Source organism: Pteronotus mesoamericanus, unplaced genomic scaffold, assembly GCF_021234165.1.
Source record: "Pteronotus mesoamericanus isolate MK-2021 breed Mesoamerican mustached bat unplaced genomic scaffold, CSHL_Meso_final contig_657, whole genome shotgun sequence".
In the NCBI taxonomy this organism is placed as follows: domain Eukaryota; kingdom Metazoa; phylum Chordata; class Mammalia; order Chiroptera; family Mormoopidae; genus Pteronotus; species Pteronotus mesoamericanus.
This window is the reverse complement of record NW_026555229.1, coordinates 6,894,013-6,907,623: the sequence shown is the minus strand read 5'-3', so window position 1 is coordinate 6,907,623 and position 13,611 is coordinate 6,894,013. Positions and strand designations below refer to the sequence as shown.

General features: G+C 51.0%; 1 protein-coding gene across 2 annotated transcripts in view; it reads left to right on the top strand.

Annotated features, from left to right (window-relative positions):
• The window catches only part of SH3PXD2A (SH3 and PX domains 2A), a 217,733-nt gene that overhangs the window by 103,136 nt on the left and 100,986 nt on the right, over positions 1 to 13,611 (top strand). For both annotated transcript variants that reach the window (XM_054581459.1, XM_054581458.1), the window contains exons 4-5: positions 2,973 to 3,049; positions 12,829 to 12,920. In XM_054581459.1, coding sequence (XP_054437434.1) covers positions 2,973 to 3,049; positions 12,829 to 12,920 — 169 coding nt within the window. The remainder of the gene's footprint in view (positions 1 to 2,972; positions 3,050 to 12,828; positions 12,921 to 13,611) is intronic.

The following is a 13,611-nucleotide window of genomic DNA, read 5'->3' as shown; positions in this document are numbered from 1 at the left end:
TCCTACAAATGTGGAAAAGTGCACTGAAATGCCTTTTATGGTTCTTGCTCTAGTCAGAAGTCACAAAGGGATTGAACTTCATTTTTACCACGGGTGCTTCAGCAAATCACAATTGTCCTTTAACTATTGTTTTTTGCTAGTTCTGTCTCTGCAAATGGATCAGGTCCTATGTGATCTATATAGCTGTATCTGTCTCTATCTGTATATATCTATATCTATATCTATATCTATATCTATATCTATATCTTGAGATACCAAATTTAGTCAGAGGTTTGGCCAGTCTTGAGTTGGGAGATCTTGGACGGGGACCTAGTTTGCCTCACCCTACCCTCCTCCTTTCCTTTTTGTCCTCCCACAAGACAAGAAAGAGCAGATGCAATTTGGGGGGAATGGTTAAGTCACGTTGTATTTCCTTTCAAAAGGAGCGCATGGCAGAGCCGACTCTGCCCCAGTCCCTCCTATGATCTCCTTTGATTCCCTCTGCTTTTTCGATGACTTGGTCAGGTTCCTGCGAGATACCTCTTGACTGCTGGGGTCACTGGGCCTGGGCGACCTCTAGCTCCTAATGCATCACTGGCTTGGGTCGAAGGCTCAGGAACTCAGCCCCAGGGCTGCCTGTCATTTTGTCCATCCTGAGAGCGGGTCTTCTCGTACCATGCATTTATGTTTACATGTCGTCCCCATGGCTGCACACACATGCTCCTACAACATGCAGGCAATAAAGCGACAGGCAACCAAAAAAGGGTAGGAGGCAAAGAGGCCAGGAATACCAAATCTGTGACATCTTCCCCCAAGAAAAAGCAGCTGTCTCCAGTGTCTTGATAAATCACGCTTTATCTCCTTTCAAAAGGAACACATAATACAGCCTATTTATCTCGATGATGTTGTCCAGTCTGCACAGTGTCGTCCCTCTGGTAGGGAGATGGCCCCTTTGCCTGGCCTCAGAGAGAAAGGGAAGAAGGAGAGCTTGAGGGAGAGTCTCAGAGAGGAACGTGAGTGGGCCAGCAAGGACCCCCTGGGTGTCTGCTGTGTGCAAAGCCTTGTGCTGAGTGGAGTGAGCGGTGCTGAGAGAGGAAGGCACTGCAGACCGAGGCCTCCCCTTCCGTTCACGCTGTGTGGAGACATGAGAGGCACGAATGGGACAAGTCACATGCAACATGATGTGTTAATTACATGTTCCCCTGGAGCAGGGCTGGTGGCCAGTAGCTGTGGTGACAGGGAAGTCAGGGTTGGCTGTCGCAGTTGCTGTCAGTGCCCGCCAGGTCCCCTTACCATTCACTTCTGCCTGCCCAAGGCCGCTCATGGGAGCAGCCCGGGGCTCTGTTCTAGCCACAGGGAACATACACAGCTAGAGGTGCCATGGAGTTAATGTGCTTTGAAGCTCAATGACAAGCCAGAGGGTGGTGGATAAATACCTGAGCCTCCTTCGATTGGGATAGCTATGAGGTGTGTTCTGCATTGTCCCCTCAAGTTCTCCAACGGAAGTGTACCCTGGAGACCCACGGTGATTAACTGGCTCTGTAACACTTCCTCCCTTCCCTGCCTTCCTTCCTCATTCCCCTTCTGGTACTTCCCAGGGTCCCCTTCCAGATAAACGACCTGCATTCGACTCCTTGTCTCTGGATCTGTTTCTGGGGAAACAACCTGGGGAAGCAGTGCCTTTCTTTGTACTTCAGTTGGACCTTGACAGAGGAAGCTTAAGTGAATTAACATGTGGTCTACATATTCGTTCACATGCAATGGCAGTTACCTAAATTAGGACTCCTTTAATGCAAGTGATGAAAATCCACCTCCAGCTAGTTTAAATTAAAAAATAATTGTATTCTTTTATACAAGTAAAAGTATCAGGTAAACTTTGGGTTCAGGAAGAGCTATATCCAGGTGCTCAAATGATGTCAATCTGCCCTTCACTAGCTCTTGGCTTTGCTCTTCGATCATCAAGAAACATTTATTGAGCACAAATCCTTTCTCTCAGTTGTTTTCCTTCTCAAGCAAGAATAGAGATGGTCACTAAAAGCTCCAGGTTTTATTCCTTTCTTCCTTCCTTCCTTCCTTCCTTCCTTCCTTCCTTCCTTCCTTCCTTCCTTCCTTCCTTCCTTTCCTTCTTCCTTCCTAAATTGATTTTAGAGAGAGAGGGGTCAAGAGAGAGAGAGAGACATCAATTTGTTGTTCCACTTACTGATGCATTCATTGATTGATTCTTGCATGTGCCCTGACCAGGGATCAAGCCCGCAACCTTGGCATATCAGGACAACACTCTAACCAACTGAGCTACCTAGTCAGGACTAGAGTTTATGTTCTAAATTTAATGACTGTAAGAGGACTATGCATTGATCTATTTGTTATCATTGAATTTGGCTAGCTCACAAGAGCCTTCTGGGAAGGTTTGAGAGCCTGGCATTTCCTTAAGCCTCACCCATGCCTGTCAAAGGGTCTACCAGCCCAGCAGTGCAGTGGCGCGGACAGTTGGAGGCTGTGTGTCCGAGAGGCTGGGGAACAGTCAGGCTGGAGCAGCCAGGCCCCCTTGGCGTTGGTTGGCCTGTGCCGCCCTGGAAATAGCCACCCACCTAAACTAAATAGGAATTCCTGCCCGGCTGGCAGGAACTAATACTGATTTCTCAAGGAGGGACGGGCCTGAAAACAAAATACAGCATATGGGTTGGGCCACCCTTTGTGTTTATTTGGGAGGTCTCTTGGGAGCCGCGCCCACGTCAGGGACTAATCCTGTCATTAGACCCAAACAAGGTGACCTGGACAAGATGGCAGCCTCCAGGGCTCCTCATCTTCCCAAGAGGGCCTGGGCTCTCAGCTGCAGGTGCCTCCTGCCCTCTGAAAGAGGTGACTACTCCCTTGTTGCTTTGACAACAAGCAGGGGTGATGGCCAAGGGAGAGGGGACTGAGACAGTATGGGTCCCAGGCCCCTGTGGCAGCTTTACTTGGAATCACCTGGCTTATGAGCATTTCTCTTCCAGGCAAAATCCTCTTCCGGAGAAGCCACATCCGGGATGTAGCTGTGAGGAGGCTGAAGCCTATCGACGAATACTGCCGGGTAAGGCTGTGTCCAGGGGTTTGAAGTGTGTGTGTGTTGCGGGGTGGGGGGGGATTCACCTCATTTGTCTATCTGTGAAGGAAGGCTGTCTGTACAAAACCCTCTGCTGTGGGTTAGCAGATGCACCCTGGAGCCTGGAGTTTCCTGGCCAGAGGGGTGGGTATGGGTGTCACTTAGGGAGGGGCTACCCCATGACTGGGCTACCCTCTAGGGCAAGATGAAATTGGGCTCACAGCTTCTACTCCTTTTGGGACATGTCCATGTTTACAAAATGCTATTTTAAATCACTTCCACTGGCTTGGGAGCTCGGTTAAGAGCTTCCTACTGAAGGGATTCTGTATGTAGCATTTTGCTGGACATAGGAGAACTGTTGCTTTGAATTCCTTTTGGGATGTTGGAATCAGTTCTGAGTTCAAGAGCATTTGAAATGCATTATTTGCTTATTCACAGAAGCCTTGACAGTTTCAGGTGGTCATGAACACATCTTTAGAGATGCAAACATGTGCGCGCGCGTGCGCGCGCACACACACACACACACACACACACACAGAGCATGTGTGGGCTCAGGAGAACAGCCCACGCCAGGAGCAGGTTTGAGTATGAGAGTGAACCAGGAGGCAGAGCCTATTTGTATTTGTCTTCCTACTTTGATTAGAGCCTAGGACCCCTGCAGTGAGAATGAGAAGTTTCTGGATGGTCTGAATTCCTCACGAGCTTCATTAACTTGGGCAAATTACTTAGCTTCCTAGAGCCAGAGAGGACTTCAGGCTCTCTGTACTTTAGAGAGGAAAACTGTACCTCCAGAGAGGTAGTTCTGAGGATGAAATGAACTGACGCATTAGAGGCAACAGAGCAGAGTATCTGGGTCAGAGGAAGCATTCAGTGGGCGCTATGTTTTTGTGATTATCCTTAAAGGCAGAAACAATTCAGTATTACCACTGGGCTTCACTGGCTTTAATGGAGATGGAATTAATTTCTCGGTTAAATGAAACCTAGTGTGGAGTCAGACTCAAGAATCTTGAGGCGAGGTAGGCGGGGTACCGCTTTGTTGTGAGTGCTGGTATTGGAGCCGGGGTCAGGTCCCACTGGCCCACCCACTAGCTGTGTAACTTGGGGAGAGTTACTTTACCTCTCTGAGCCCTAGTTCCCTCATCTGTAAAAGGGGGGTAGAACCAATTCTTTCGCAGGGGTCATGGAAGGGGTTGAGTAAGGGAATGTCTATCACCGTGTTTGTCACTTCTGAAATAACCTGTACCATACAGAGTTGTTACCATCAAGTTCCTTTTTGCGCTGCTATTTGGTAATTCTCAAGCTCTGAGTTTAACAATAAAAATGCTTAAATAAGAATCGTATCGCTCAGTTTAATAAATGGTGCTCTCAAGCCTGCGGGAAGACAGGCACCCCCGCATACACTCTAACGTAAGTCTGAATTTCGAGTTTGTGCAGATTGTACTGGTCACATTTTCTGCCTTCACCTAAAAGGATGCCCTGACGATGAATTCCCTGTAATCAGAAGCTCCTTTTCTTCCGGTCAGACCCCGGAGATGCTGTGGGTTCGGTTCTAGACCACTGCAATAAAACATGTATTGTAATCTTTTTGCTGGTGGAGGGCCTTGCCTTCCATTTGTAAAAAAGGCAGCATCCATGCAGCATGATGAAGTGAAGCACAATAAAAGGAGGTATGCTTGTATTCATTTTTCTTTTTTAAGGGCATTTGCCTTTTCCAGTTAAATTGATGGCTGCAGCTTGAGCTTTAATTTCTCTTTATTCCTTACCCAAGAGGTTAAATAAATGGGCAAAGCTAATGGAGGGGAGGACAAAGGGCGGGAGGAGGCATCTTCCAGCCGGGATTCATGGCTCACATTAGCTTCGGTGGTGGAGCCCAGGCATCTGCAGCCGGTGGGTCTCTGTGAGGATGCTGCCGCCGCCGGGATCCTCTGGAGGGAGAACCCGATAACATCTTATCTCCCAGGAGCAGGCTTTGAACAGGACTCCTGGATCAGGACGAGAGTCAAGGGTGCTGCTGGTGGCCCAGGGAACCAGTTAAGTGGGGCCTGCAGGAGGAGGAGCCTCCTAACCTGATTAGCTCAGATGAGAAGGGCTCAGAGCCAGGCGATGAGGGACAGTGTCATGGGTTCACCAAGCAGCCAGACGTCTTACAGGCCGTAATTTACTCCGAGAATGATGGGGGCAGGGCAGCACAGAAGTGACCTTTAATTCTGCTGAACTGGAAAGCTGGCCCCTGTGGTCTGATTGTCTGAGACCTTAGAATGACCTTGGAATGGTCATTTAGGGATAAGGCAATAATGGTCCATGGTCACTGCCACTCAGAGTTGTATTTCACAGCTCTGCCACCCAATAGCCCCATCTATGGCCACGCGGGATTCAGCATTTTACTCATTGTCACTGCTCCCCACAGCAAAGTCCATGGTCAATGCCATGTACAGTCTACTCCACGGCCAGCCCTTCCCTTGTCTGTGCCTGCCCTTGGACAAGCTACTTAAAATTTCTGGGGTTTTTATTTGCAATGTCCTGCATATGCAGCTGTGCTGGGCCGGGCAATATCCTCTTCCTTGGATCTGCTAGACAACGTGCTCTCCGAGTCCGGGATTTACTGGGGATTCAAATGCACCCAAAATGGTGAAGCTGGCTGTGTGCACAGAGCAGCCAGCTCCTCTGCCAGGGCCCAGATGTGGAAAGTCTGACAGTGCCGTGGACCTCCCCAGACTCCAGGCTCCCTGCCCTCGCTGGCCAGGCAGTCCCCCTGCTAATGGTGATTTCACAGCCCACATCTCAGTGTTAATTTTAAACATATATGGAGCAGATTGGATGAGCGTCATGGAAAATTTACCGAGCGCCAGCCAGTGATTGTTTTATGTGGCACTTGAGGGCCAGGTGTCTATCAAGAGGGGTTCCAAAGGCATTTCTTTAACTCCATAAATTAATTTAATAGGCAACATGGTTATGTGGTTAATATTTAATGGTTCCGTGGCCTCAACAAGTTGAAAACTTTCATCTCACTCACGAGCATGAGCTATACGTTAGGGGCTCAGACTAACAATTTTGTAAGTGACTCCATTTACCTGGTTCCTGCCTGTGAAGTACATGTTTGCAGTATTTGTCTAGGGGATAATATAAATATCCCTGGGGTGGGGGAAAGTGTTTGAGAATGATCCACTCCCCCTTTGCCATGTTAATGACGTTTATACAAGCGTCTATGTCCTGGTGGGTGTGACAAATTTTTTTTGCTGTCTAAAAAGCTGAGCTTGCTCCTATTATTCTGCTGTCAGCGATAGACTTGCTTTCAGGATCAATAGCTTTCTTTGTAGGAGGGATGAGGAGTTGGCCATTTTTAGACCCTCATGGCGGGGAGGGACTCCAAACCCAACAAGGGGGTCAGCCTGGAAGAGGTAAGGGTCTCCCCACCCGACCCTCCGCATCTCACGGGCTCGTTCATTTGTATCCCCACTTTACTCAAAAGCAGCGGCGATTACTTGCGGTGGTTTTAGTCCCAGGTATTCTCCCTCCCACCGTGGGAATTTTCCACCACGGCCCATCACTGGTTCTCATTAATAAAGAGGAAGGTTCGTGTTGCAACCCAGACAGACTCCTTTGAGAGGCACCCAGGCTCCCTGGCGTGCTCGGCCCTACGTGGGGGAGTAACTGTGTGGCTAGCGGGGAAGACTGAGGCGGAGAGCCAAGGCGGACCCGCCCTTGCCTCCCCAGTGGTCTGCTCTTCTGGGGGAACCCAGTGGGTAGACTCTCTTCCTCTGCTCTGGTCCGGACAGACCCAGGAAAAGGAGTTCCCAGGCTGTCCCTTTCTTTTTAAAGGCCCCCATAGGAGCGCCATGGCCCATAAGAACCTCTGAGCAGCTCAGCCAGGCCCTCTGTGGGGTGCTTCCAAGTGCTGCTCAGGCCGGAGCTCCTCCACACCCTGCGGTCCAGTCTGCCGGACATGTGGCCATTCCCAACCAGCCAGACTCCCGAAGGCTTCTGCCCCTTGGCCCGTGCTAGCCCCTTGCCTGGGGAAGCATTCAGCTTCTGTGGTGCCCCTCCCAGAAGCCTTCTGACTCCCCAGGCACAGCTGACCACCCCTTTCCACTCCCCAGAAAGCCCTAGGCATGCCTCCACATCGCAGTGTATTCCCCGTAGGGGGGAAATTCCTGGGTGTCCATCTTCTCCAGGCCAGGAGCTCCCGGAAGGCCAGCTCTGTTATCTTTGCGCCTTCACTAACCAGCTGGGAGCCTGGCCCCATGTGGGTGTCTAGCTGGTATCTGAGGACAAGATGCAAAGATCACATACAAGCAGAGGAAACCTCTGAAGAGGGCAGCATGTCCCCAAGGTCCCGAGGTACTGGGATCTCTTGTGAAATGGCTTAAACGGCAACCGCAAATTAGACACTATTTCCGTTTCAAAAGGATTTGCTGCCTAAATCTTTCAAGAAGAGAACTTGTGTGTTTGAAATACCCTGATTTACAGAAATTCACTGAGCCCCCAGCTTCCTAGAAGGTGATGTAGTAGGAACAGTTGGGGCGGGACAGAGGCAGCCCCAGCGGTGGGGACAGGGGCTGAGAGCTGGGGGCCAAACAGGCAGGACTCCAACCCCCACAACACACCCCCCATCCCGCCAGAGTCATTGGGTAAAATGTCCACTGATTAGAAACCAAAATGATGCTGCAATAAAGAGGAAAATGCTTGAACCTGAGTGAAGAGCAGGGCACTTCCCCTGCCCTGCGTTGTCTTGCCGAATGCAGAAGTTTACTTTTTGTCCCAGGACAGGCATTGCCCAGGGCTGTGGGCCTCACGGAGGGGCGTTTGTTTTGGAGCAGAGGGTCTGAGCACAGCCTGACCAGGCTTGGGCCCGCTGTGTCTGGGAGGAGGCCTCAGAGACACGCAGCTCAGCCACCCTCTCCTTAGCTAACTCTGTACCATCCGGAATGAGGACATGATGCCAAGTAGTGGCCCATGTCACTGGCTCCCAGAAAATGGTCTTGGGGGCCAGGAGCTGGAAACATCACAGCAGATTTGGACTGGGAGAGGGAGGCACTGGAAGTGCTGGCTGAGGCAAACCCAGGTGGCTTTGAGTGCCTCACACAGTCCTGGGCGCCCCTGTCCTCGGCCCCTTCCCTCACCCCGCTTCTCCGGGTCTGCTGTCAGCCGGCTCACCCACCGCCTGCCCCACAGAGTGGCAAGGTTGGAAGGTGACTTGTATCGGCTCAGCTGACAACCCTCGTGCTCCGAGCAGCCTCGCAGGACCGGGGCCCCTCCCTAGATGCCGATGACTCTGAGGCCATGCGCATTCCAGCCCTTCTCCCACCGTGGGGCCTTCCAGACCCCCGACAGCACCTGAGTCCAAGCTCTAATAGAAAGGCTCAATGGGATTGCGTGATCGATCTGAAACTGAATTCACTGATGGGGTGCTCTTTACAGTCCTAGGGCCACTGACTGTCAGAGCTGGAAGAACCTTACGAATGTCTCTCGTCTGGGTTTGTCCCAGCTGTGTTCCATGGGCTGTCAACAGGAATTGTTTTGGAAAACCAGCCCCACAGCCCAAGACCTGTGGGCCGTGGTGGAGGCGCTACAGACTAATAGATTGGACAGAGCATAATCGGCTCTGGACTAGACAGCTGCAGTTAAAGGCTTGCTACTTACTAGCTCTGCGGCCTTGGGCAATTAGTTAACCTCTCTGTGCCTTAGTTTCTTCTAATGTAGAATTGGAATCATAGTCAAACCCATCTCTTGGACTTAATGTGATGACTAAATGCGGCCATCCCCCAGCATGTTGGTGTGATTAATAACAGCTGGCCTAAACAAAGCTCTGCAGGTTTCCTTCCTGTAGGACTTCTCCGAGCCTTTGCTATGATGAGGAACATGGTGATCTCCAGGACTAGACAGGGCTCTCCAAGACCTCCTTTCACGTGGGCCCACAGAACTCATTTTACCTCACTAGGCAGGTGTTCCCAGGAGAGATAGTTTGAGATTCCAGAACTAGTCTATTATGTCCTTAAAAGAAATGACAATCAGCGAGATGAGGTGAGGTGAGCCACCTAAGGTCATGCAGTAAGTACATAAAGGCAGGACTGAAACTAGAGTTGGCGTCTCTGGACTCCGCTTCCAGTGTTCTTTCTGCTGTGTATCATTGCTGTCACCTGAAGGATAATGGCAATGAAGACGATAGTGCAGCAGCTAACATTCACAGGCACGTGCTGGGTTCCTCATATTCATGATCTCACTTAATGTCCGAACGAGTAGGTCCCAGAGCAAACCCCCTGCACTGAGCTCAGAGAGGGCAAATAATGCATCCAGCATCACACAGCCTGTGAATGGCAGAGCCAGGACTCATACCCACGTCTTCCCAGCCCGAAGGTCCTGACTTAACCACCCCCTGGCATACATCTCGAATGTCCAACGGCAGAATTTTAGGCCTGAGCCAGGGGTGGGGCCAAAGAAATGCCTGTATATTGGCCCCCACCTGCTCCTTTCAGAACGACCGGGGTGGGGGTTCCCCGGCTCTGGCACTTGTCCCGAGCCCAGGCCTCCAGGACTGACTGCTCAGCACCGGCTCTCCTGCCAAATGATTTTGGCCAGAGACGGGCTTGGCGGCAGCTCTGATGGGAGTTGCTGTGAGCTGAGAGCCTCTTGTCAGCCTGAAATCAGGACGAGCCCTCACTGTGGCTCCCCTCGGGGCTCCCTATTAAATAAAGATGTCTGCAGTGGTTCGACCAAAAGGCCCCTTTGTCTGAGGCCCTCACAGCCCACGTGTCCTCTGCCCCCAGAATGCCGGTCTCTGTCGGCATGAAGAGCCGCTGTGTTCACCGCTGGTGCTGGGGGAGCCGCGGCCTGGCCGGGGTCTGCACCGGGGTGGGTGGCAGTGCTCTGGGCCGCCTGGATGCCTGCCCTGCGTCCCCGCCCTGTCCCTGCCAGGGAGGTGACCCTGGCAGTGACTCTGCATATAGCCCGGTCCCTGGTTATGGGTTCCTCCTGCCTCTTGCCCATCCCTACCCCTTAGTGCCCCCTTCTAACACCCTCCTGCCGGGAGCAGTCGGTCTGCACGTGCCTGATTCTCATGTCTCCCTCTCTCTCTGGCTCCCCTACCACTGTCTCTCTTGGTCTCTTTCTTTGTCTCTCTCTCCTCCATCTCTCTGTCTCTTTTCCTCTCTTCTTCCTCGGTTTTTCTTTTCCTTTTCCTTCTACCCTTCTTTCCCAGGGAAGAAAACAGCACATTCCATGCATGTTAAATGAAGACTTGACCTCTGCGGGGACAAGTTATACCCATTCTACCTTCTGAGCACAAAGCTTCATTCTGCCACTTTCTTTAGCTGCAGCTCGGGCTCCAGTAGCCTCAGTGTCCCCATGATCAACAGAGACAACGATGTCTACCTCAGGACAAAATGGGTGACACATCATCAGATGTGTTCTTGTGGGTGCAGGACTGTGTGTGGCTCATCCCTGTGACACTAGGGCCCAGCCCCGTGTCAGGCACACCCTGAAAAGCCTTCATCGTTTGTCAGGTAATTGGAGTGTCAGGGGCCTAGGACAGTGCCTGATGTGTGGTAGTTGCTCATTTGGTGTTCATTCCCCTTCTTTTCTATTTCCTGGCTGTTCAAGAGGAGGTGATCTGTTAGAGACCCCAGGAGAGCCGTGGACTCTAGAGGAAGAGCTGGGAGTTGCATAACGTTGTCCTGTCTGTTATGGTAGGACCTTGTCTCATCTTGCCCGGCTGTGGGTTTGACATCGAAAAGGGCCATTGTGACAGGATGGTGCACTTGTATGTTACCTGATCAGCTCAGAGAAGAATTAAACTGTCACTTTCCTCTTCCTCCACACGATAATTCCATTGCAACCTGAGACCACGTGTGCTCTTTTTGCCCCATTACCATGTCCCACTACTATGGATATTGGGCTTCTGCAAACCAAAACCCTATTTATTCTTTCCTGCCTTCATTCATTCAAACAAATACTTATTGTGTGTCTACTGTGTGCCAGGCACTCTGCTGGGATCTGGAGACACAGCCAACAGGTCAGACTGAAGTCCCAGCCCTCATGGAGCTTACCTTCCAGTGAGGTCTTTCCCACCCTTGACGGGCCCTGTGGGCAGGCCACATGGCCTCCCTGAGCCTCTGTCCCCAGATCTGTGACATGCAGATGAAATCTGCCCTCATGATCTCATCATGAGGGTTCCCAGTGACCACATACAGGAGTCCCATCATGCTTGGCACAGGGGAGCAGCAGGGTCGGGTGTCACTGTACCCAAGGCAGCCCTGGTGGAGGGGGGCTGGGGAGGCACAGGTTTGTGAAAGTATCCTGTCGGACTGACCACCAACAACAGCTTGTTCATCATCAGTTCCTCACACACCTGCAGTCCTGGGGTTCCTCTTCCCTCTCCTGGCTCCAGCCTAGAGTTCCCTGGGCCCTGTCCCTCACCCTACACCCCTGCCCCCTCCCCGGCAAGTTTGACTGGGCCTGGTCAAGGGTCCTCTGACAGTGGCCTCTCCTGTTTGGACCAAAGGATCATTCCAGTGTTTTCTGTCCATATTGAATTGAGGGGCCCAGGAAGCGGGGCTCCCCCTGGCCTCACCCTACACCCCTGCCCCTCCCTGCAAGTTTGACTGGGCCTGGTCAAGGGTCCTCTGTGTCCCAGGCTGCAAGATGTGGAGTCCATGCTGCTGTGTAGCGGGAACTCTCACCAGCGCCTGGCCATGACCTCACTTCCCCGCACCAGACCCTCAGTCTTCCCTGGACAATAAGTTCATAGCCGGTCCATGCCCCTCCCTGGACAGTTATTCCCCAACGGACACACATTCCCCTCCTCTCTGCCTATCCAAATCCTGCAGATGTCTAGCACAGCTGATGCCCACTCCTTTAGAAGTCTTTCTATACACTTCAGCTAATACTGTTCCTCCAGGCATCCTCAACTTAGCCTAAATAAGACCCTGCTCTATCAAGCCCTTGCCCCCTCTTCCATCCTCAGTGCTCTCAGGGTGCACTGACCTCATTCAGCTCCTGGAACTATCCAGCTTGATCTCCCACCTACCTTGACCAGTTAACTCTTACCTATCCTTTAGGACTCAGCTTCAAAGAGTCTTTCTAAAACCTCTCTCCCTTTTAAACTATCTAGGTCCTATCAAACAATGTGGTAGCACCCTGTTATCCTTGGTAGAATTATCAACTTATTGTTAAATGGTTAATTGTTCAGTTGTGTTTAGGGACTGTATCTGGTGCAGCTGGACTCTGGCTAGTGGGAGACAAAGCTGGTGGCATAAGACCTTGGATTGTCAGACTAAGGATCTTGGACTTTGGGAAAGAAGGAAATTCTCTCAGGACTCATGCAGCATGAATAGTTCTTGAGGCCTTGAGACCTAGGGTTCAATGGTTATTGTTTTTCATTTGATTGGCTGATTGTTTAGTTGGTTGACTGGCTAGTTGGATGGTTGGTGATTGGTTGGTTGAATTGTTGGCTGAATGATTGATAGGTTGATTGGGGTGTTTTTTTTTTAGTTATTTTTATTAGTTGACTGGTTGGTTAGTGATTAATTGGTTGGTTGGTTAGTTGATGGGATAGATGTACAGATGGACAGATGGAGAGTTACTTCATTAATTAGCTAATTGGTTAATCCATTGATTAGCTGTCTGGTTGGATGGGTGGATGACTAGTTAACTATCTTCCACAGCACAGTTTTGAGCCTCTCTCATCACTGCTGGCCCAAGTTGACCCTGCTTTTGGTTTTCCCGGTTCCAGTTTCATCAGGCCTAATGCCCTTTCTTCCATCTTTCCACAGGCGCTTGTCCGGCTGCCTCCCCACATCTCACAGTGTGATGAAGTCTTTCAGTTCTTTGAGGCCCGACCGGAAGATGTCAACCCCCCAAAAGAGTAAGTGGCAGGTGTGGGCTAATTCCGAGGCCAGCTGCAGGTCAGGATGTGGGGACACAAGGAGAGGGAGCACAGGCTAAGGAGAGATGTGCCAAAGGATAGGGGACCATTTCCCAGACTCCTCTTGCCAAAGCTTACTCCTCACTTCACTTTATCCCAAGGCTGGAAGATGATGGTGTCTCTGCACCTGGGCAGCAGGTTTTCCTGCACTCTTTCTCGCTTACAGGTTATTGTAAGGAGCAGACGAGATAACAGAAGATATAATGGTCATGGCTTGCAGATGCCCAAGCTTAGCAGTCATTGCTCTTAACTGTTGATGGTACCAAGCTCCCAGGGGAAATGCGGGGCTGGGAGGACACATGCTGCCCAGGCTGGAAAGTCGCCTGCTGAATGACTCAGCAGTCCTGAGCCCCTATGACCGATCTCAGAGTCATCGTCAGAAATAACAACCACTGTGTGAGTGTTTACAAAAGGACTCTTACCCGTAGCATTCAATGATAGACGTTAGTAGCCCTGTTTACAGAGGGGGAAACTGGAGCCCAGCGAAGTTAGGATTTTTCCTTATGTCATACAACAGGTTGTGTGTGTAGCAACAAGTGTGAAACTTGAACCAGAATCTTTCATTCTTAGTGGCTCAGGGCTGGCTGCTGTTTCCATGTCTGGGGAGAAATGGGGAACCAAGTAGGTTTTT